The 24,455-nt window shown below is 39.1% G+C and overlaps 1 protein-coding gene across 1 annotated transcript in view; it reads right to left on the minus strand.

Annotated features, from left to right (window-relative positions):
* The window catches only part of ca16b (carbonic anhydrase XVI b), a 128,560-nt gene that overhangs the window by 87,412 nt on the left and 16,693 nt on the right, over positions 1-24,455 (minus strand). Inside the window, exon 2 of the mRNA XM_074666971.1 lies at positions 10,254-10,358. Coding sequence (XP_074523072.1) covers positions 10,254-10,358 — 105 coding nt within the window. The remainder of the gene's footprint in view (positions 1-10,253; positions 10,359-24,455) is intronic.

The raw sequence follows: 24,455 nt of genomic DNA on the forward strand, positions 1-24,455 counted from the left end.
CTAAGCAGGGACAACAATGGCTACATGTTTACACAGCAAGTGTCCTTATAATTTAGAACCAGGACAGGAATCGATAGTTAGCAGTGTAATTCAGTTAAACCAGAGATAGCAGAGCAGGATAAATGATGTAAGGAGTCCAGGAAAGTCACTGATCTGGAAGTGATGCAGCACTAAATGGCATCTATGCAGTTACAACTCAGTGGATAGAAGCTATACTGTAATTTTATGCCAACCCACCTCACACACATGACCGTCAACAAACCCTGTTTTATAATTCCAGTCATCCCACACTGTGCCATTATGCCACCATTACTGCCATGCCCCCCTGCAGTTACCTCCTCCCCTCTTGGGGGTGAAGCACTCATTACCAAGTAAGTCATCATGATTATGAGTTTAAAAATTTGCTGAGCTGCTAGCTGGCTCATTCCAGTTCATCAGCATAACCACATTAGAGAAGGAAACCTGTGGGCTGGCAATCTCCCGCTCCCTCAATATTGGAATCCCAGCAGGCCGAGCGTGTCCACATCCATTATGTCGAACCTGAGCAACCAACAAGGCCTAATGTGCAGCCACCAGGCATGCCAACGCCATGTGACACCTGGAATTAAATTAATTAGATTTACACAACAAAACCAGTCGCTCTAATACATCAATCCGCCCTTAACAGGAAACTAGAACACTTGGCTGTATTTAGTCTTCATTGGAGGCCACACAAAATTCTCTGGACATGCAAATTTGACTATTCAAACAATCAGTTTCAAGAGACTCTCAGAGCGCAGGAATCCTTAATTTATTTCGTTTCCTAATATATTTACCTCGTCTGGAGAAGGGAAACAGATTGTCAGAAGCAGTGGGAAGTAAGATGATTTGGAGCTCAATTCTGCTAAATTGGTTGCTGCCAGCGTGATACATCACTGAGAATTAAGATGCCTCTCCCCCCAGCACAGAACTTCGGCAGCCATATTGGCACATCTGTCAAGGGCCCGCCCCTGACAGAGACAAATGGACCAATTCTGGCACACGAAGGCTGATCCAAACTGCTAGCAATAACCAAGATGAATAATGAGTCAGCTTGGGCCCAAGCAAAATTCATTTTTAATAATTAGTGTTCCTGCATCTCTCATTTTTGCACAAAATGAGTGCAGGTACCACTACAGGTTGATACAACACACCAGCGAGACTGGAGGGGATATAGATGATGTTGTGTTTAGCTTTCATCATCACAGAGAATGGCTATGACTACAAATGCATGGGTATAAGATGGATGGATCTCTCTGGATCCTCCCAGGAGGAAGAAATTAATCAAGTTGAGAAAGCAACGTGGCTATGAGAGGCAGCGGAGGAATGTTGCAGGATGTGTTCAACAAAGTTCAAGAGATTATAAGTGTTTGATTCTATTGTAAAGGAGTAGTTTCTGTTCTCAAATACAGGGACAAAAGAAAACGCTTGAAAGTCTCACAGCCTTGACTTGTCTTTCAACACCTGTAGCATGCAGCAGAAGAGGTGCAGTACTCATGAGACAGTAAGTGCAAATGAATGGATTGATGAAGAAAAATGCTCTTTTCATGGCTGTCACATGTCAGGGAAATCATATAGAAGCTGTCGGTGTGTAGACCATCTCAAAATACTATATATGACGATGTTTTAAAGCTTTCTATTGTGAGATGCTATCGTCCCAGAAGATGCAGCATTCTACGAGTAAGCTTATTGGATCAATCAGGGTCAGGTTTGGCAGTAAATGAGCGAATGGATAGATGTCTCAAGTGTCTGAGGACAGGTATAAGTAAAGAGGGCCGAGCCTTAATGAAGACTACAGTCAAAAGCAATAATAAAAGCACTTGGGGGTTGTGACCTTATAGTACTAAATTATATGATAGAATACGATGCAATGCTTTGCGATAGAACAAGACAATGTAATAAGATCTGATTTGAGAAGATATTTGGGGCAATACAACACCAAACAAAATAATTCAATATGACACAATTAGGTAGGTCACAACAGGGTTAACAAGGGGATAGAACAATTCTGGTAAATTTCAGGAAAGCTTCCTGAAAATTTTCATTGGAATTATAGCACAGGTATATTGGAAATTTTCAGGGTTTGTTGTCACCAACTTAAATGATTTTTCCAAGAAATTCCAGAAAATTCTGGCTTGGGTTTTTTTTTCTTTTCAACTCGATTAGAATATATTGCAATACTGCTTATAACAAGAAAAGCACTCAGAAAGCACAGACCTCCGCCAAGCATACTGTGATTGTCACGCAACACTTCAGTCCTACTTTCAGGAGACTGTCTGCTACAATTTGGTGTTGGTTGCAGGTTTGTGCGATAATTTGTTACCCGACAGTGTTGAAAATCACGATCCAGGACACATTTCATATTCCGGATCTTATCCAGAATATTGTCGGGATCTGGATGACTGTCAGAAATTATGGTGACCTTGTCTTGTTTTGCAAAGCAATCTGACCATTTATCGTTAAGTTATACATATGGTGGAAACAGCCCTATCTCACAAGAATCCTTTCAAAACTTCCCCGATCCAGACTTTGACCCCGACCCGAGATCTGTTCATTACTTTTTGAGTTATGAAGTTCACAGAAAATCAAACAAAGAAACAAACAGACTCTTTTAAAAACATAACCTCATTGGCAGAGGTAATAAAACACAATGTTTAATATCTATACATGTAAATGACCACGTAAATGCAGTTAATATAAATCCCCAAAAATTCTTTTGGAAAGTTTCCAAATTTGAAAATTCCTGTAATTCACTGGAACTCCAGGAAAACCCTACAACTTGCAGCGCTGTAAAATGGTTTGTGATGCTGGAATCTCAACACCATTTACTAACAGATTTTCACTTGAGAAAGACAGAGAATAAAATAGGGGCAGTTAACATGTTTAGAACCAGCAGATAGCACTCTTATGAACATAAATGCTCTCAATTGCTCAAGCACTTTGTTTGGGGGGGTGCCCATTATCTACACCAATCCTTGATGTAAAACCTTCATCTGTTACAGATGAGGGAGATATAATGTATCCAACAGAAGCATTCGAAGGCAGATAGCACACTCTGTTGTAACAAGGTGAATCAATATTTATTTCCATCCCACTATTTTGCGTCACCACTTTAGTGTTAAATGGTCTCAAAAGTTACTGTTACGTCTCTAATGGAACTTTATTTACTTTGGTTTGCTATTGCAAAAAAGCATCTTGAAATTTATAAGACTTGGCCACATTGTTTGCCAAGCCGCAAGAAAAATCTGGAGTGTACACTAATGTCATTGGAACGCATGATGACTGGAAATTTAATTTAACTGTATAATGCTCAGCTGTATTTCACCCTTGCAAATAATCTGATTTAATATTTGCTTTGTAGCATTCATTGGGCAACCAATACTGTGTGTCAGGATTCATGACACAAAGCGAATCCCACAATAGCTTTAATATTCAGAATTTGATTGCTTCGAACAATCAGGAGAAAAACATCATTATTTATAAAATAAATCTGATTTCATCAACAGGAGGGTGGAACGCTCTGGTGAAGATTACCTCCATTTTTCTCACCGGGAAACACACCTCGAAGTGGTTTTATCTCTCAAGAGTACAACCCAAAGTCCCTGCACACAATGCCCCAACACTTCCCTCCATGGAAACCACATGTGCAGCCATGTAGCCAGGATCTTTGGTTTAAAGTCAAGGGCTTCTCATACACAGAGGGCTACGGGGAGCAATCCTCCTCTAGATTCATTAGCTCCAGGAGGCAGAGCTCCTTCTGTCGGGCACCATGACAACATGGCATTGCTCTTTTCCCTCCAGTCTTTGCAGAGTGGGGGGTGTCAGGTCGCAAGAGACAAAGTGCACTGCCTTCACAAGCACCCAACCAGGAGAAAATTATATGAAACCTGAGGTTTAACATGTCAAAATCGAATAACCAATGTAGAGGAATAGTCTGTGTTGAAATCAACAACATAAAAAAACTCTCAGGAAATACTGAGGAGGATTTTTTTCAAACCACAGATTTGTATCGATGGGAGATCTATTTAGCAGCTGAAGAATAATGAGTGATTGAGGTGTTTATCTCTCACACACTGGGAGGAATTAGTCAGTAAAAACTAAGGTGCACATTTTCTCCAAAAATAGAACAAAAATGATGATGGACTGAAAGAGTTGGGAGGATACAGGAAGCTAGAGAAAATGTGCACGGAAAGAGAATCGAGGGCCAAAACAAACAGCCCCGGCAATCAAGCACAGTGAGTTACCTAATCTTGTTTTGTATCCTCTAAAGTACTAATTAAGTTGGATCAACATAGCAATTGATTGAAAATGACACTTCATTCACTTCATTATGTGAGACATGAGTGGAAAGATTGCTAATGATCACGGGCAATCTTGGTGAAGTGGAATATATAAAAAAAAAAAAAGCAGGCAGGCAGAGGGGGAAAATATAACCTGCACGTATCACACAATCGCAGGCTTTTTCAGCAGCTACAAACAGCTTGTCAAGGTGGCTTCCATCCAAACATACACCACTGCTGGATGCAGACACAGAGATGGAGCTCTATCTATGCAAAGCAGAGAGGTTGGGGAGAGTAAATCGTGTGAGAAATTACTGACATGAAGTGTTTGATTAGGCATTATTTAGAGTACTGTATCTGCAACGTGATCCTGGCTACCACGGTTCACAGGGAAGTGGAGATTAAACTTCAAATAGAAATGAAAATAAAAACTGAAACAGCCTTAAATTTCTAAAACTATGACAGAAAGTGTAACATAAAAATAAATAAAAATATGAATTGATTCAGGGTTTCATTTGAAAAGATGGCCATAAAAAATGTGGCATCTGCAGTTTTATCATACTAATTTAGATTGAGACCTTTGTTTTTCTTCCAGTTATTAAACTCTTCGTCTCCATTGTCTGTCATTACATATTCTTCTTCATTTTTTTTCTGTTAAACTTTAGGGGCTGATCTGAGCACAGGGGTGTGACCACAGACATGACATCTCTGCAGTCACATCACCATCAGGAAATTTAGGTAACATCATCCTGGCCTTACTCCAGCTCAGTGTCCTGAGGTTCTTTATTACACTGGTCATTTTTGTAACCAAGTGAAAACCTCTGGTGTTGATAACAAAGCCACTGTGATGTGGAGATGTGGGAAAAGTTGCAGCTCCTCGAATGTCAACTCTGAGCTGGTACCTAAAGTCAGGGAATCCCCATTAACATCCACGATAAGACGCCCAGTTTTCAAAAGAACAAACATTTTAACAGCTTTGATAAGACAGTGTTTTTGGTCAAACCAGCACATTTCATTTTCCTACACACTGTACAGACAGATTTTGTTTATGTAACTCATCTAAATTGAAGATATTGAGACAAACAGCTGCACAAAGATATGCACAGGTTGACATAAAATTCAGTTAAATCAGCTTCTCCAATATTGCAATCCTCATCATTTGGCTACAAACCCTGATCAAAATGCAAAGTGGGGGAAAGAACTGAGGTTACGTCTGTGTTTTGCAGTCTATTGTAAACTAAAAGAGTCTACATTACACATAGTAAGGAAATAAATCCTTCACTCTTTTCAAATAAATGCTACATTTGAATTAATTCAAGAAAAAAATCCATTTTTTTCTACGCTGTTACAATAAGTCTTTGCTTGGTTTTATTTTCATTCTTGTTTTTCATTCTACACACAGTTAGAAGGAACAAGCGTAATTCCTCTGCAAATGCACACTAAGGTGCTCCAACTGTTGTGCTGTAATTAAACTCGAACAATAAATCAACAAGAGTGCAATCAAATGCAAACTACTGCCTATATTTGGGGCCACAAACATAGAACCGCGAATAAAAAAGGAAGTCAAGGAAACGAACGGGGGAGATGTGAAAACCTGCAGAGATATAAAAAGGGGGGAAATGATGCATAGCCCTGTTCCTGTGGGAGTCCTGCAGTGAGTATGATATCATCCTTCTTATGAAAAATGCCTCTTTACACGGGCACACACACACATACATACTCACATGCACATACACACAGCATGCTTTAAATAACTTTTAATCAAATTTCAGGGTGTAGGTTTGAGGCTTCTTACAGTGCGGTTCATAACCAAAGCACACAGGAAGGCATCATGTCATTGAACGATCACAGCGCTCTTTGCACGGTCTGCCTCTTTCCTCAGTGTCCTGATGTGTCCAAGTTCGATAGCTTGCGGTGCTTGCTTGTCAATAACCACAGGGTACCAATTTCAAAAAAGAAAAAAAAATCACCCAACAGATAGACCACTGTGAAGATGACATCATATCAGATTCTGATCATTTGTGATTCATTTACATCCTGTTTTTACTTGAAAATATATGGGGTTATATTTGTGCCATCAGAAACTGAAACTGAATTAAAATATTGAATTTGAAAAGCATGAAGTGTAACTGAAAATTAATGTTTTGAAAATGAATTTATTTTTTTAATTGAATTTTTTTTTTTAATTGAATTTGAAAAAACACAGAATTCAATTTCAATTCATAAAAAGCAGTTTCAGTTTTTAAATTCAATTTCAATTCACAAAAAGCAGATTCCGTTTTAAAATTCAATTTCAATTCACAAAAAGCAGATTCAGTTTTAAAATTCAATTCACAAAAAGCAGATTCAGTTTTAATATTCAGTTTCAATTCAGAGCGGCACGACCGTTACGTCATCTTGTGTCTGCAGGGAGACTAATCGAGCACAGATTCACAGACACCCTCTACCTCTGCACATCCCCGGACTCTCCTGTGTTGTGTCTAGCTGTATTCCCTCTCCCCTGAGCGGGACGATCGTCAGTACAACGATGGCTGAAGACCAGCGGTTGAAAAATCAAGTTAGAAATCACACAATACACATGGTTGTTTGTCTATTATGTTACCCTGCAACCGACTGGCAACCAGTACCGCTCTCTACTACCTCTCTGCTACCGCCTCTCGCCCAGTGACAGCTGCACCCGCCCTGCAACCCCGAAAGGGACAGCCAGTATAGAAATGAATGAAATCACATACAAGCCCCCAACCACCCCCTAGTTGACAATCGAAGATGGCTGCCCCCCGTTCTAAACAGTTATCAAACTCCTGTAATAATCAGTTCATAAGCACTTCTGACAAATGTTTGTAACTCTAAATCAGCCATATACATAGTATTGTTCAACTTATATTTGTAGAAATGCTACCTCAGTGTTATTTACATGCCTCGAGTGGTATTTGTGAACTAAACGCAGGGCATGCTAACAACAGCTAACACAACAGCCCAGGTATGTCAGCACAGACAGCGGACGTGTAGAGGGTGTCTGTGAATCTGCTCGATTAGTCTCCTCAATGGGCACAAGATGACGTATTGGTCGTGCCACTCTGAATTGAAATTGAATTTCAAAACTGAATCTGCTTTTTGTGAATTGAAATTGAATTTTGTGTTTTTTCAAATTCAATTAAAAAAATTAATTCAATTAAAAAAAATAATTCATTTTCAAAACATTAATTTTCAGTTACACTTCATGCTTTTCAGATTCAATATTTTAATTCAATTTCAGTTTCTGATGGCACAAATATAACCTCATAAAGATAATGCTAACGTGCTTAAAATGATGGAAAGGAAAAACTTAAATACTTGTTTTAAATTGGATGTCAGCAACAGGTTTTAAAAAGTTAGTGGATGAAGACAATGAAATGCAATAAAAAAACATCTGCAGGGACATCTGCCATGTAATTGGGTTAATTAGCAACAGGTTGGTAAAATCTTTTGTTTAAAAGGGGTTTCAGTCTCTCAGAGTTAAAGATAGAAATAGGTTCACAGCCCTGTGTCAGGGAGAATACATTCAGACAAAAATAGGTCATAGGTTTCTGAACAATGCTGCTCAGCTTAAAACTGAAACACAGCAATAAAAACAGACATGACTCTGTAGTGGAAATCACTGCATGAGCTCAGTATCACTTCTGAAAGCAGCTGCCTGAGGAAACAGTTTGGCTCTGTGGGTTAAAGAGGAAGCACAAATCACATGATCAAGAAACACAGGAAACTTCTTTGATCCCGAATCAAGTAAACAACAAAAGTAAAATTGTCCTGTGGTCTCATGAATCAAAATGTGATCCTCTTTTTGGAAATCATAGAAGCTATATCCTCTGAAGAGGGACCACCTGGCAGAGGGGTTCAGAGAGGTTGTTGATTCATAATTGTTTTCATGACTGCCCCAGTTTGTCAGGACTATATTATTCTACATTCTTCAACAGAATAGTAGATAAAAGAATACTCAGGGAGAAGTGTTGAAAAATAAGTGTGAAAATACAGCTTTTCCTCTCCTATACATTGTGTGTTTTTGAGCTCAAAGAGCAGAAGTCTGCCTCTTACCCTCTGGCTTTAGGCTAACCCTACTGAGTGCATTTTTTACACTCACTCGCACAGAGCAAATGCCCTTAATAACCATTTAGCTGCTAAGGCAGGCTTGTCTGTACCCCATTCACTGCCTTAGCCACTAATTACCTTTCCAAAGCCATGGACATTTCTGTGTTCCCTCAATGCTTCCCTTTTTCTGAGCACAATCGGCCAGCTGCCTTCTCTGCTACGAATCGGTGCCCTGCACGGGCCTAAAATGAATGTCCAAAATCAACCCGTGTCAGCCAGCTCCATAACCCGATTTTTTGTCCACACTCCCTTTAACGAAAATAAAATAATTTAAACACACACTAAGGGATCCAATATTCTCCCAATTACTAGCCTGCCTCTCACTAAGCATGCATACAACTCTGTGCACACAGAACCATCTGGCAAATAAAAGACACCGGGCCCCAAAATTTAATAGAGCAAAGAAGAGTGCCAAGTCTGAGCTTAGTCTGATGTGCATGTGCACACTAACATACATGTGTTCTCCTCACAGTAGAGCCAAAGATAAACTGTCCCTCACTATTTTATTCCCACTGTTGTGATTCATTGCAAGAGCAAAGGGACAGACTTTGTCATTTTACCGACTGGTTGCAACTTCCTGAGCTCCTCCAATGAGGTGCCCTCGATCAGAGCACGTAACCCCTGTGTCCCACTGGAAGTGCTCAATGGTGGACAGGGGGCTTTGTTTGCTCAGCGGAGTGAATGTGATGCAGCACTCTGAAAAAACATTAATGTGTGCTTATCAGGGCTGTGCTCAGCCAACAAATGTATCTTCAGGTCTGAAGAAAACACATCATAGTATTAAACACTGAGGAATTTCTAACGCAGATGGAGCAATTTTCATATTGATTTCCTTTTTTAAGAGTAACCTTTATGGTGTCTTAATGTTTAATTCATAAAGTGTGAATGCAAAGCTCAATGTCAACTACATAAATAGTGAAATAAATGCCGCATGTTTGTAGCCTCGAGTGCTACAGCACAGGGTTAGGAGTGATTGCCTTAAACTGTATTTAACTATTATAACCGAGTCATTTATATTCGTTATGCTGAGGTTTTGTTTTTATTATTATTTTTTGCAGACTTTCTTAAGTTAATAACTGACTTGCTGCAACTTAACAGCTTCAGAGAATAGAGTTCACACATTAATTCTACATTTTCTCTTGCAAAAAAAACACCCCAACTCAAACATGCAAACACCTACTTCTCAGAGATTATTTACAGTGGTAACAGTGCACATAATGAATCATCCATTAGTGCGTACATCCCACTGTTCACCCTGGGCTGCAATATCCACCCGTCTCATCACTTTGTTATGGTAGATTAGAGGAGGAGAGAACCCAAAATTCCCAAAAGCACTTACTTTGGCTTAAAAGGCATGCACATTGTCAATAATAGAGGCAAAATTTAAAAACAGGAACCGAGCAAAGGCTACTGCATTTGTGAAATCATAAACAGAACAGTTAAGTATGACACATTTATCCTCATGCATTAAACACATGCTCTGTATGTCTGATCCAAACAGTGATATATTCAGTCCACTCATGTGGACTTTAAATCAGCATCAACAACTAAATCTTTACATCAAATCCCTTTGCTGTCAGTCAAAGTCTGAGTTATCTTCTCTCCAGCGCATTCGTTTAATTAGTGTTATCAAATGGAGTGAAAACACACACTATTATATGAATACTAAATACGGAATTCAGATCTTTTGGCAGCAGCAGTGAGAAGAAAATAGCGAAAATTATTGAGAAGAAAAGGAAAAAAAAATGTGATAAAGCCAGGGTAAGGGAGTCAAAAATTACATTTCCCCTCCTGCCGGGGACTCCAGTCAGCGCACAAATGAGTGCTCACCTGAATAGGACCAGTAGGGGTCACCTGCTGCCCTCCTCTCCCTCATTATGCTGCTGCTCCCATGGTGCCCGTCTGCAGCATGGTGAGGTTGGCCAGCCGATGCAACTGTGGAGAAAGGATACAGAGGTTGATAAAAACCACCAGGAAATGGAACGTTTTATCTAAAACCCAGACAAAAGATTGGAAAAATATTCTATCTACTATTCATGAAATATATTATGAAATATATTTGGAATCAAAGTAACTGACAAATCTAAACACAAAAACCAGACCCCAGATTTTTATGTAAGAATAGATCATCTCTCAAGAAAATAATTTTCTGTGCGGTAGAGCCTATAATATTTAAATCTGACACATATTTGACTGCAGACTGGGTTTATCTTCCTGCATGTGTTACTGTGCTTGTTCGTAACTCAGTATTATCTGTTTCCAGATTTGAAAGTTATTGTTCATTGAAATTAAGCACTATAAGAAGAAAGTTGATGGTAAAAAATTACCCAAATTAAATATCTAAAGTCTTGTTTATGGAGACGGTTGACTTGTGTTAACATGGAGCAGATTCATGTGTTGATTTAAACTTTTAATGTTTTTGTGTATTTTTATGTTTTATAACTTGTTGTTGTTACCTTGTCTTTTGTGTGCACTGCTGCAAAACTAATTTCCCCCCACGGAACAATAAAGAGATTCTGATTCTGATTCTGATTCTGATTCTGATTTGAAGCAGGCAGTGTTGCCAATTTAGTAACTTTCTCGCCATATTTAATGACTTTTCAGACTCCTCTGGAGACTCTTTTTCAAAAAAAGAAACCAGCGACAAATCTAGCCATTTTTTGGGTAGGGAGACTGACATGAAAACATGTTTTAATCTTACTCTTTTCAATGAGCAGTGGGTGCTGCTGTGGTCCCAAGCCGGGATAAAGGAAAAGGGAAGGAAGATATTTTGTCACAAAAATAACAAATAAATAAAATAAAATTGAATACATTAGTAATAGACACAAGTGAGTTCATTTGTAGTTACATCTATGGTGGGTGTTTTTTCTTTTATATGCTTTTTGTGTCCCACGATAACGCTCCTCACTCCTACAGCATCCATAACAATTACATGCAAATGGGCAATAATGCAGCTACATACAAAGGCACAAAGTTAGTGACTTCTAGCAACGTTTGGGTCAGCAAATAGCTACTTTCCTTTCCTACTGGGGAGTTGGCAACATTGGAAGCAGGGGAAAGAGTCTATGGCAGGATAAGCTGTTTGGTAGTGGCAAAGAAGATTCTGCAAATTTTTCAAGGGAGCAGCCCACATACTCAGTTTTGCCTCTCACCCCACATGTGCATGTTCTTTACAAATGTGGCACCATTAAAAAGGGAAATAAAAAGACTTTCTTAGCAATTTATGGCTAAAAAACATTTAAAAAAATAATACAAAAAACATCCTTATTCTTGTGTGAAGTTTATTTATACTATTGTTCAGATCCCCCAGCTGCAGCTGTGAACTTTCTAGACAGCTTGTAACACACTGTTGTGACCATCACCTTAACACACTATACAAGTTTTACTCCACGGCTTCATGTCTCTCAGTCCACAAGGCCATTTTCAAAAATTTTGGTTCCCCTTCTCAGCTTGTGGAAACAAATCTGTGGTGCTGTTTCCAAAAAAACTTGCTTTCAGCCCAGGTGCCATCATTTGACACAAATCCTTAATGGGCAGTAATGATCATCACCATCAGGGAAACAAGAGGAGCAGAAAACAAGAGGAGCTTTTCCTGCAAGCCCAGTGATGCTTCTTGCTCTCTTTCAGCTACTATCAATCAAATTATAGCAGCAGCTGGTCTTGGAAAGAAAAATAAATAAAGTGGACTGAACGGTCGATGTGTTTGCAATATGGGCAAGGACATAATGATAGCTTCCAACAACAGCCTCCCTGCTAAGCTCCAACGTAGAAACTTCATTTCATAAAACACAGACAGCCATGTGACCCGGGGTGAACAAAATCAGCCCTATATCCTCCGGCCACAAATGTCTGTCAGCTTCTCTAGGTAAATGGCTTAAAAACATGTTGTCAACAAAATTACAGTGAATCCTGAAGGGCCAAATTGTCCTAAGCGCAGACGCCACCCAGAGCGTGGCGGTCCCAGGTTTGCAATAATCAAACTCATCGGTGAAAACATGCTCCCTGTGCCAGTAGAGAGGGAAATGACTAGCTGAAGCTGTTGTCAATCAAACACATACACAAGCAATACAACTGTGTTTTGTGTTGCCTGAAGCAGTCAAAACTCGCTGTACCATTCAAAACCTGGGGATGTATTGGCTAATACTGGCTTCCTGTTGCTAGAAGGATGCAAACAACTTCATATGCAGATTGTTTCTGTGTAAACAGGAATGGCAGGACAAACTAAAACAAAATGAGAGATGAGAATCTGCCAGACTCACAGTGGAGGCAGTAAAAGCCTTGTTACTTTGTGCAAGACAGTTTTGTGAATCACATTTTTTTGGTGTGACATTTTAGTCATCACTGGGGTCACTGATAAAAAAAAACCTCCTCACACACTGATTTACAGAGCTGCAGCCTCACACAAATGTTGACATCAGTCCAAAAGTGCTGCACCACCTATTTAAGTGTGCCTTTTTTAACATACCTCTGACTAATATCTCCAAAAAGCAACACTAGCAACAGACAGCATCACTCCTCTTTATCCCTTTCCTCCTCTCAAACAGCAGCCAGCCCAGTGGATGTATATATTTTTTTCTGCCACAAGTCAGACCTGATACTGAGTACTTAGGCCTTTTATCAACAGGGGCCATGTTAGAAATGGTAACTCAAGAGGAGGGCTTTAAGCCTGTACATTAAAGCTTGGTTTATGCTTGATGCGAGGTCTGCCTGGCCTTGTGCAGACGAAAGACACCATTTCAGCATCCTCGCCCCTTTGTGCGGTCCTTTTCAAACAGAAAATTTCCATGACACATGGAAATCTCTAACATCACGACTGCAACGATGAATTGATAAAATCGATAAAAATTGAATAGTGAAACCTCATCAATGTTTTTCCATGATTGATGCACTGTGCTGCACTATTATTGTATCAGTTTGTCTTCAGTTTATTTGTTTTCTTCCTTTTTATTGGATTATTTAGCGGTTGGCAACTAGCTGAAGGTGCATTACTGCCACCTACTTGACTGTAGTGTAGATTACCTGGGCTCATGTACACACATGTACACGGGAATAATGGCAGAGCCAGAAAAGCCGGTTGTCCAAAAAATCCCAGAGTTTGGGAGTAAAAGTACACAGCGTGTTAAATGCAGCACTTGCAAAAATGACCTCACATGGCACAGCAGTACGACTGCAATGATCCAGCACTTAAAATGCAAACATGTTGGGCTCATCGATGACGAGCCGGGGAGCTCATCAGTGAGGCAAGTATCTACAAAATCCCACATACACTCCTCTCATATGTTGTGAAATGCATGGTGTGTCTTTTAGGACTTTTTTTGTATTTCTATTAAATTGTCACCCTGTTTGAAAACTGCTAGGAGTTCACTGAGTCAATGTTAGCATTAGCGTTAGCTGCTACAGATAGTGGTGGGACAGAGGGGTGTACTGTTTGACCTGCAGGTAAAAAGATTGATGAAACGTTTTTATTTTTTTGTCTTTTTGGCCCTTTTAGTTCTTAATCCGATTACATAACCATGTATTTTCTATTACTTTTCCCATACTCGTGATTCTGTAAGTGACAATACATGTCATTTGTTATGCTTTATACATTTAGCATCAGGTTAGCTTAAACTACGTTCAAATATGTTTTTTCTTTGTATTCATCATTGAGCAAATAATAGTCATCAACTAAGATAACAACACGTTGGGTTTTGTGAATTTTACTATTATGCATTCTCATCTTTTTTTCCGATTAATCAGTTTATCGTAAATATAATCGGCAGAGTCATTTATTACTAAAATAATTGTTAACTGCAGCCCAAATCTCCGCGTTGACGAACCTAAACTAAAAATACTGGCATTTATATGATTCATCACACAGATACCACCATGATGACTGGGGTCGGTTCTTCTTTATTGATGTAGCCATGACAACAACTGTTCATCACACCTCTTAGCATGAGGTCGAAGGGTAACGTTTGAGCAACAGCAGAACTTCCTGGACCCACGCAGACCTAACCACCTTCCTACAGTGAGCCTGAGAAAGCTTGATCAGCATCTACACACATAACATACAAACACACACATTCTCACACACACATCTCCAACCACTTCAGACTAGCTCAGCTCTTGCTAATGGTTACATCATTACCGGTGATTAATTAAACTAAGCACTACATCAAGCTGAGTCTTTCCTTGTACTTAAAGTCAGCACATTAACCGTCTCCAAAAATGGCCCTCTTCACTATTGTATGAGACTCTTACACAACATTTTCCGTTTCAAATTCTCTGCCTGGAAGAAAAGCAGCACGGGTAAAGTTATAAATGGCTGCTTTGTTGTCATCAGATGTATCGATTCGTGGCGGGGAAACATGGGTTAAGTGTGAAAGAGAGAGGTAGGAAGTCTCTGTGGCACAGACTGGAGCATATTTGAAGGCAGGTTGTGAAACAGGAGGGCTACACCGTCTTTGATCAGAGAGCAAAGGAGACAGCACCATGTCAACAGTTTACACTCATCCATGTCAGCCGTCCCCTGTGGGCAAAAGGATTAAAGCCACAGCGTCTCCAATGGAGCCGAGCAGACATCACAGTTGGTGCTGGGCCTGGAGGAGACGGAGGAGAACTACGCTGCACTCAAACAGCATCCTTACAGCTGAAATCTAACAAGCAGAATTGAATAACAGCTATGTAGGTTAACCAGTAATTTAAATGAGATGTTCTTCGCAGAGAGTGTGGCCTGAAAGAGATTTTTTTACATTTTACCTTTGTGAAAATGTACCTGATTTTTACATCTGTTTTTAGAAAGCTAGAAGAAATTAAGTGCTTGAAAATTGTACAGAACACCTTGCACAATGCCTCAGCATACAAAATCATTTTCCTTTTTTCATTGCCCCGAGGACAGTTAAATCATCTACACCACCATTAAGCCCTGCTATTTGTTCCATAATACAAGACTCAACAACAACCCAAGGAACCCCTGAGAGCCCTTGAAAAACAGCAGCCTAACAACAACCACAGGAGCATTTATCGTGCATTAGTCATTAGGGGACAGAGTTAAAGTATCAATCTTATCCACAACGTTAGCATCAGGTATGTGGAGGACAGCCATGCGGGGCACGTCTGTGTCACAGGGGTGATTATTTTAGGATGGATTGAGCTATTAAACACGTTATGAGTCACTATGTCCATGTAGTTTAGGTTAACAAACAGCAGCAGAGTGATAGTGCAGGTAAGAACGTTAAATCTGCTTGAGAAGAGTTTAACAAAATAAAGATGTAGAAATTGATTTAAGACAAAAAACTTAATTTTTCTTTTTTTTTTTCAACAGCTTCAACGGGAAATCAAAAAAAAAAAATCATAAACAGGTGCCTTGAGGCTTTTGAAGCAACTGTAGAAACCAGGACAACACAAATCAAGAACTAAGCCAACAAGGAAAAAAGGATAGTTAGCCACTTTGTGTGATATCTGTTTCTTTAAATAATGAGCAAAGTTACACATCCAGGTGACAGTCTCATATCCAGATCACCACCATCCACCAGCCTGCTGTAGTGAAGCTGTAGCTTATTTGCTTGCATATATTATAAATGAAATCAAGATTAATGAGGCTGTCAAACAGGCATTTTCAATCAATATTTTTTTTACCTATCCTCAGTGACAGCATTCAGCTTTTAAGGACTAAACAATCCATATTCAAAATTTCATCATCAACACTTCTCATAAAAGACTCCCTCACAGCGTGCAGTCATACCCCTATGAAGACAGAATGCCACAGAATAAGGTATATATTCTTACAGAAAGAACAAAAAAGGCTCAATGATTTCCTGAAAAGAGCAGGGCACTGTAGTTTTTTTGTCTCAGCGATGGGAGAAAATAGTGTTGCCTTTGTTTGGGACTATTTTCAGCCACAGGCATTGAGTAATTACTGAAACAGGATGGTGTAAGTGGGATTAAAACACACAGTGCTCGTGGGAATGTGATGTGGTTTCAAGCTTGGTGTTTTATTTTTGTTCTCACTAATGTTTTGGGATCCATAATATCTCTCAGGCTTGGGAATTTAAGATCAATTCACTAAATGTTGGTTTTATGGGTGCAGTCGACCTCTTATTTCACTAAAGGGCAACAGGGTGTCCAGGTGTGTTGAAACTCACTTTTACGTGGAGCCTTTTAAATATTTCACCAGGAAAGACAACTGGCAGTAAAAGAGCTGAACTCCCACACATCCACACAGCTGCAAACAGTGTGACCTTGTGTTTTTAAAAGCCGTTATCATCATGAAAAGTTCAGCTTAATTAAACTTTATTATAGAGAGCATGTGCTGTGGTGCAGTGTGCAAGAAAGCAAATACAAATCTAACCTCTGGTGCTCAACAAACAGGGAGTGGGATAAACATGCATCTATGTTAAAACTGTACAATAGATGACACAGGTTTTACAAAAGTGTAATGTCAGTTATACATCTGGTAACGTACTTCAAACAGAAATTAACATCACAAAAGAATTGTTTGTATTGCATGGAAGAGATAACGCATAAAGTTGAAGATTATTGCATGGTTTGTCTTAAATAAGACAATTATTACAACACAATACTGTCCACTTCACAGTAGTTAGCGCTATTTTTATCTATATTGTTTTTTGTACATTAGGAGATGTGTAACATGTTTAATGCATTAAATAGGAATCTTGTGTGAGGGAATAATGCACGTCTCTTCATGTGTTCAGTTATTAAGTCAAACTTCAAGTAGAAATTCCTGAATCAGAATTTTCTGTGGAAACTATTATCGAATGGGCGAATGGGTTTTCTATACCTGTCTTTAATATAATGTATGTTGCATGGTAGATAATGTAAGTTCCACAGTAGATAATGTTGTTAATACAACAGACAGTGTATGGCACTGCAGATGTTCCATTTGCATGGTATAGGTAGTATTGCTCAGTAGATAATGTGTGTTGCAAGACACATTCACTTTACAACACATAACGAAATTGCAAAGACAATAATGTATCTTGCACAGTAGAAAATGCACCTTGAATTGAATGCATTTTCCATTCAGATGCAAAATGCATGTGAATGTTAGATATTGATATCTTGCGCAGTAACCATTGACTGTATATCGGACAGCATTGCTCCACCATTTCCCATTGTACAGTTTTGAAGCCAAAATACCCCCTTCAGAGACACCGCCATTGGCAGTCGCTGTGCAGCCAGAGTCTGCCCAGAAAGGCTATGAGGGACTCTAAAAGAATCTGAGTGAAGCCAGGTGACAAAAATAAATTTCATTTTTTCCTTTCGAGAGTCTAATCTCTTCTTGTCTCTCCCTCCTATTTTCCAATCCCCCTCAATAATACACGAGAACGGTAACTGTCAATCATCGCTAAGTTTGACCACAGCTCATCTAGAATGACTGGGGAGTTGGATAGTTTGACCTTTACTGCAGCCAGTCACCAGGGGAAGCAGTTTTTGTGGCAACCTCACTTCAAGCTGAGTAAGATGACGGCCATTTTTGGGGGGCAAAATTTGATATAAGTTTGAATTAGGTTTCTGTGCTCTCAGTGTTTTCTACTCTCCCGTAACACATCATTGTTCTTCATATTCACATACAAACACTGTTCGACAGAAAGGGAAACTTCTTTTCTGCATTTTCTCCACATACTCTTCAGTTAGACAAAGAGACATACAAAATGAATTGTACTAATTACACAAACAATAGTCTTTAGCATTATTCAGTATGAATCATACTTAACTAAATGAGCTGTTTTTTTTCACTGGAATCATGAGTGTGTACACTGCACACTCCTGATGCTAAATTGCAATGCATATAGGGAACAAATATGCATACTGGGGTAAACAGCTGCTGCCTGCACAAGCTCATTTGCAATGCATGGAGTCAACTGTCAAATGTGCGGACATCTGCAGCTTAGCTTTCTGTTTTGGTGATTCACAAACACAGGTATTGATAATAAACACACCTTTCAAATGCACCTTTGAATGTCAAACATCAGCTGAAACCTGCAGGGCTGCGCGCTTTACATGGTTTGGTATCACTACAAGAAAGAGTGTTAAAAATGAGGTCAGGGATTCCTCTGTGAAGTGGAATGTGGAGCGTGATTCGGAGAGCGCTTGTGTGTTTCTCATTCGTCAGAAAAGTGGGTGATGTGGGCTAGATTTCCCCACAAGTGTCTCGAGCTGCAACAAGGAGACCTCGGGAACATGAGAAGTGCCAAGATCAGCCAAAGATGTGGCTCAGAGGAAGCCAAGGCTCAAACATCAAGCCCTGAAATTACAAAACAACTCAAGTCCCAGTGTAGATATTTAGGCCTACACAGCTAAAAGCTAAAAAGCAGTTTCAGCAAAGAGGGCATCAGCACCCAAGGGCTCCTAAAATGCAGCTTTATTACAGGAAAATTAAGCCCATTAGTTGAAAGTTAACATTACTCTTTGACTGAGTCGATGCAAAACGTAACTCAAATAATAAAACCCCCAAAACCAATTTACAAACTTCCCTTGACACTTTCTTTTAATCAGTTTTTAGCATGTGTGTGCACGTCTGTGTGCATGTTTGGACCTGTCCCATCATGTTAATTGACAAGAAGAGCTGAGATGGGTTGTTTCAGTCCATGCAGGCCCTTCAAAGATGGAGGTAGGACTCCACAGTGAAACCTGGAGTAAAGTAAGAGTAGTGAGAGAAACTCAAACCGACTTTTAAGTAAGAGGAAAATTCTTCACACACACTTGAAGGCACTCATTGTGTGCAGTGCAGGCTTGGACCTCCATCCAAATAGAAAACATTTCTGTTTGTCTTTCATTAGGAACAAAGCAGCAGAATGGGAGGAAGGGCAGAGGAGCTATTCTCAACTCTCTCATTATGCATCACTTTTCTGCAAACTCACCTGGAGAGGAGTGGATAAGGCCGTTTCATTATCAAAACCAAATGTGTCACCTTCTCCGTTCCCACTTTGTCTTCAAACACCTGCATTGTCTGCAGTATTTTACTCTTAAAAAACATTTTGTGCTGTTCAGAATCAGAATAGGTTTGCCATGATACAGCACAAGTCAGGGGTGATGAGGCCTGAGCGGTGCGGTGTGTCATGTGTTACACTTTTCCTCAACCTTTTACTACAAGGAATAAGTGAGAAACACAGTACATCAAATGTCAGGCTTTGATAGAGCATGTGGGCGAAAAAGGTCTAGATGAAAGTCCCCGGTGTATTCTGTCTTCCTTGAATGGAAAAAAAGAAAGAATTGAAAAAAAACACACACATCCTGGCATTTATACTCTATTCACAAGAAGCCCATTTAGAACCATTGTTCTTTTGTCCAGCCAAAGCGGACTCTTTCATGAATTAAAACTGCATGACTTCCTGTGGAGAAGTCAATGTTTAACATAGCTGAATCGACAATAGATCTTCACTCCTCAGGAATAATGCAGCAGATCTGTACGTCAATCTGCTTCTAGGGCATTACTGTTACACTGATTTAAGTGCATAAATAGCCAGCGCGCGTTCTGATTGAGTGCATCAGAGGCTCTGATGAAATCCATTAATGAGATTGAATAAATTCAGAGCTGGTGACCTCTTTATTCGTCCAGCCAGAGCTTGTTCCCCTCACAAGCTACGATAAACAATCCTCAAACGTGTCTCTGCACACAGACAGGACTGTACAAAGCAGTGCTGACAGTGTCTGGGAAACTCATAGTGTAAAGTGAGGATTTTCAGTTTTTGGTATGAGGCACTTGGACGGCCAAACTGCAAAGTGCATGGGGTCATTCCTCAGGACACCGTGTGCAGTCCTGCAGCAATTGTCTTGTTATCAATTTGGTGAATACACTCCTCACACGTTACTGTCATTCTTGACTAGTCATGCTCGATTACTGGGACTGTAAATCGGCCCATTTTAACTCAACGATCTTGATAATGATACTGTCAGACCAGTGATTCAATCACAGCCGACATATTATAAAAGGTACCGTAAAGCTACAACTGTGTGATAAGAAGAAAAGCATTGAGAAAATGGCACTAGTGAAACATCTCTGTGAAAAAGCAGCAAATTGAAGAACATATGAGAAATCCAGTGCTTTTGAAATCTTCTTTATAAGAAAACGTCTGCGCTGTTCTGATGAAAAACACCTCACCTGGAGCTCGCCAGCCAAATGACTCAAAGTTATCCATAAATAATAGCACTGCACAAGGACTTAGCATGCATCACTTCCAAACAGGCTCTTCACTTCTGCCGCAGGCCATACAAGCAGTCAGACCTCTTCCCTTCCTCTTTAAATGCTTTTTGATGTTGGACTCTAATCAATACCTGAAGGCTGAATTTAGAAGCGATAAATAAAACCATGAAAAGCAATGCGCTTGATACCTCTGGAACAGTCTCAGTATTTTCTGATGTTTACTGCATGTACTCTATTATCTTCAAAAAACTTTACAAGGAAAAACATGTACAAGTTTGCACTTTAAACAGCAGGTGTATGTGTAAAACTCTACCCACACACAACAGCTGGACTTACCCTGAGTGTGTAAAACAGTACTTTTCTTCCATGATACAATGGATTTAGTGGGACCTGTGGTTTCTGCATGCAAGAAAGCTTTTGTTACCATGTTTTAGAAGAGTAATATTGAGCTTGTCAGTAGCATCATATTTATGATGATCTAACGTTGTTAGAATGTTAAGCTTTAACAGGACGCTATAAATAGGTACTGATCAGCAAAAGTCAACAGGGACCAACAAACTACATAGCAATAAGTAGGGCTGGGACAATATGCTATTCACGCGATTCAATTACCATTTTTGGGGTGCTGATTCAATTTAAATTGCAATTCTTTGATATTTACGATTTTTGAGTTTTTTTGTTTAATTTTTTTTTTTTTTAAACCAGACCATGTGAAAAAGATAAATGATGATGGTGTCTACAGACTATATCAGGAGCCATATTTTCCCAAAAAATGCATATCGTGTGAATCAGGGAGAAACATTTCACCCTCTGCTGTAGAAAAGTGCGAACTTTTTTCCAATCCAGTTTATAAACAAAGACAAAAATGAAGAATTTCAACTTGGAAAAAAAATTGACAAAGAATCCTGATTCTGATATTGTCAAGCAAAATATCCCAATGCATTGATCCTAACATTTCGTAGTTAATAATAGACACAATGTTTGACATACCATGGATATTAAGTGCACCGCTCAGAATCAAAATACTGTGATGTGACATCACATCAGTCATAAAAAAAAAAAAAAAACATTAAGGGTCTTTAGTAATACTGCCCAGCATGACATCAAGTGAAGCCTTTGCACTAGTGCTTAAAGTTCTTAAGCATTCTGCTTGACACACAAAGCTAAATTATTATATTGTAGATTTAAACTGCAAAAATGTACAGTCTGGTTCAAAGAACTGGTTTAGGTCTGAATAGCTGATGTCACACACTGCACTACAAATCTTTTCCTCACTCATAATTTTGACATTATTAAACTATTGAGTTCTGGCTGGCTCAACTCACAGACAGCACCCTCTCTGTTGCATCCTAACTCAAAAGAAGTTAGGTCAAGTTCGGCATTTTTATTACTGCCCCCACCGACGATGGGCTTTAAAACTCAGTTTAAGAAACAAATCAGTGACATCATGGTAGCAGTGTCCATAAATTTTACAGAATGTGCTCTTGACCCAACTTTCAGTCCTTCTTCTTAAAACAGATTTATTACTTTTGCCAAGTCGGCTAGTATTCTTCTTAATGTTATCAACAATGATTTCATTCAACTAATGAAGTATCAATTACCTGCAATCAGGTTGCAATGTTGATTTTAATTTCATTTTGTTGATTTACTTGCATCTGTTTCATATCCAAGGACAGTCTGCCAGAGTCAGAATGAAACTCCTTTGTCAGATGGGACGTCACAGGCCCAGTGTCCTCCGGCTGGCTACATTTCAACACTGGCTGACAACTCCGTATGTTTGTGGGAAGTCCTGAGCTGAACACAGCTCACCAAAATGTAACACCACAGACTCAAGTACTTCACCATATTCTCACTGGTGTTACTGCTGGCACTTCATACAACAACATTTCCTTTCCAACTGTTCAACATAATGGAAGCTAAAAATAATGGATAAGGAGAAAGTTTCACAGCTGTGATCCAAACAAGTACACACTCCTGCTGAATAAATTCGGAGGTATTGTGATGCAAGAAATCTATTGGTAAGTCACGGTAAGATAGTTGCTAATTAGCCATGGGAGATTACAAGAACTTTATAGTGGCCATTGTCTATGCCAACGCTCAAGTTTCAAAAATGAGGACATCAGAGAGTAAGTGCTCTCATGCAATCAATCAACATTAAACTTTCAATGTCTCCAAAGTTACTTTAAGCAACCTTGGCTCTGATTTATTAACAAGATTTAGACAAACTTGAGGTAAAAAAACAAACCCAAGGCCAATAAATACAACATCTACAGCACACAAGAGCAGGAGGAAACAAAGGCGGAAAAAACTGCATTCAATTGAGCAGTACTTGGCTGGAGCTCAAGGTAATGATTCTAATCAAGCTGCAACACCACAGCCGAGAGCTAGAGACAACGTGCCCGGTGCGTCTTGCTGCAGCTCTTACTCCTCAATGTGTGCTGGTCCTAGAAATAAATGACTGAATTAGAATCATAGGGATGTTTTAATTGAATGAAAAAGTGAATTATTTTCTTATTTAAGGTTTACAAATTTGATTTTATTATCTGCTCTACTGATGTAAAGTAAATGGGTTTTATTAAAGACATCCTCTTGAGTTCTGGGAGAATCATTTCCACGATTTTTGATGGTAACCTAGTTCAAGTACTTTGTAAATTGAAGTAATGATCATTTTTAAGTGAGAAATCTTTGCATTATTTTCTACAGCAGAACCATTTTTTCATAACTTAATTCAAGGTTTAATGAATCTCCTTTAGGATTCCAGAGCTGCCATCTTTATCAAACCTTTTCATCTTTGATATGACAAGAATTTTCTGACGCCAAAGTGCAGTTATGGGATTTTCAAAATCCCAGACATTTTGACACAGTCCATTCAAACATGAGTCACTGACGATTAGTCGTTTATGTCAGGTTTACTTTACCCTTAGCAACTACAGGAATAAATCTCATAGTCCTTGCCACCTGAAATCTACTCATCCACACTTTACTTCTATGGCGCAAAAAACATGTAATGCTTGTTAAAGTCTTGAACCTGATTGGCCATGAATATATTGTGGATCTTGTAGATTGGATCTAACAACAGGTTCATTCATCATGACACATCAATGATGACGCTAAAACTACAAGGCTGTCTTGTACAGAGAATGGACCCAAGGAAAATCAATGTTCTGTGGGAAAAAAACATCTGAAAAGTTGACAACCAGCAATTGGTTTATAACTGCATCTCTGGAGAACACTGCAAAAACTGAAATTCAAGTGTTTATAACTTGTGTTTTGTCACAGCAGACTCAATGTGAGCCACATTCACTGCAGAAAATGTCTTATTTCAAGATATAAAAAATGACAACAAAATGACACTGGTATTCCTTATAAAGGGTTCAAATTTACCGTACTTGTACTTGTTTAGTTTCTTGTAGATATTATTCTGGCTTTAAGAAACTCAACAAGCAAATTTTTCTTACCCTTGTGCAGATTATTTTATTCTTTAAAAGCAATTTAGGCAAAACTTTTGTCCTCCATTAGAATAAGACATTTTTCCAGACCTTTCAAGTGAATGTGGCTCATATGAAGTCTAAGACATCATTTTTACAAAAAAAATAAGCCATACACACTTGCTTAGTTTCCAGTATTTGCACATGAGTAGTTTAAATTAGTTGTGTGTTTTTTAAGCCAAGGGTAATAGTGGGTCACAGCAATTTGGTAAATCTTGCCAATTCTAAGCTCAGAGTCCTCTGAATCCTTTTTCTGAATAAAGAGCACCTTAATTCATCTCTTCACAGAGCAATTATAATATTCATGGGCTTGAATTCAACATTAACCTATTTCTTATCTCAAAGCAACAACTTCCATTTTATCAAGATGGCACTCAGTATTGTCACTCGTGCCAC

Source organism: Halichoeres trimaculatus, unplaced genomic scaffold (assembly GCF_033239565.1).
Source record: "Halichoeres trimaculatus isolate MK-OKI-2021-1 unplaced genomic scaffold, fHalTri1.1 fHalTri1_scaffold_1, whole genome shotgun sequence".
Lineage (NCBI taxonomy): Eukaryota > Metazoa > Chordata > Actinopteri > Labriformes > Labridae > Halichoeres > Halichoeres trimaculatus.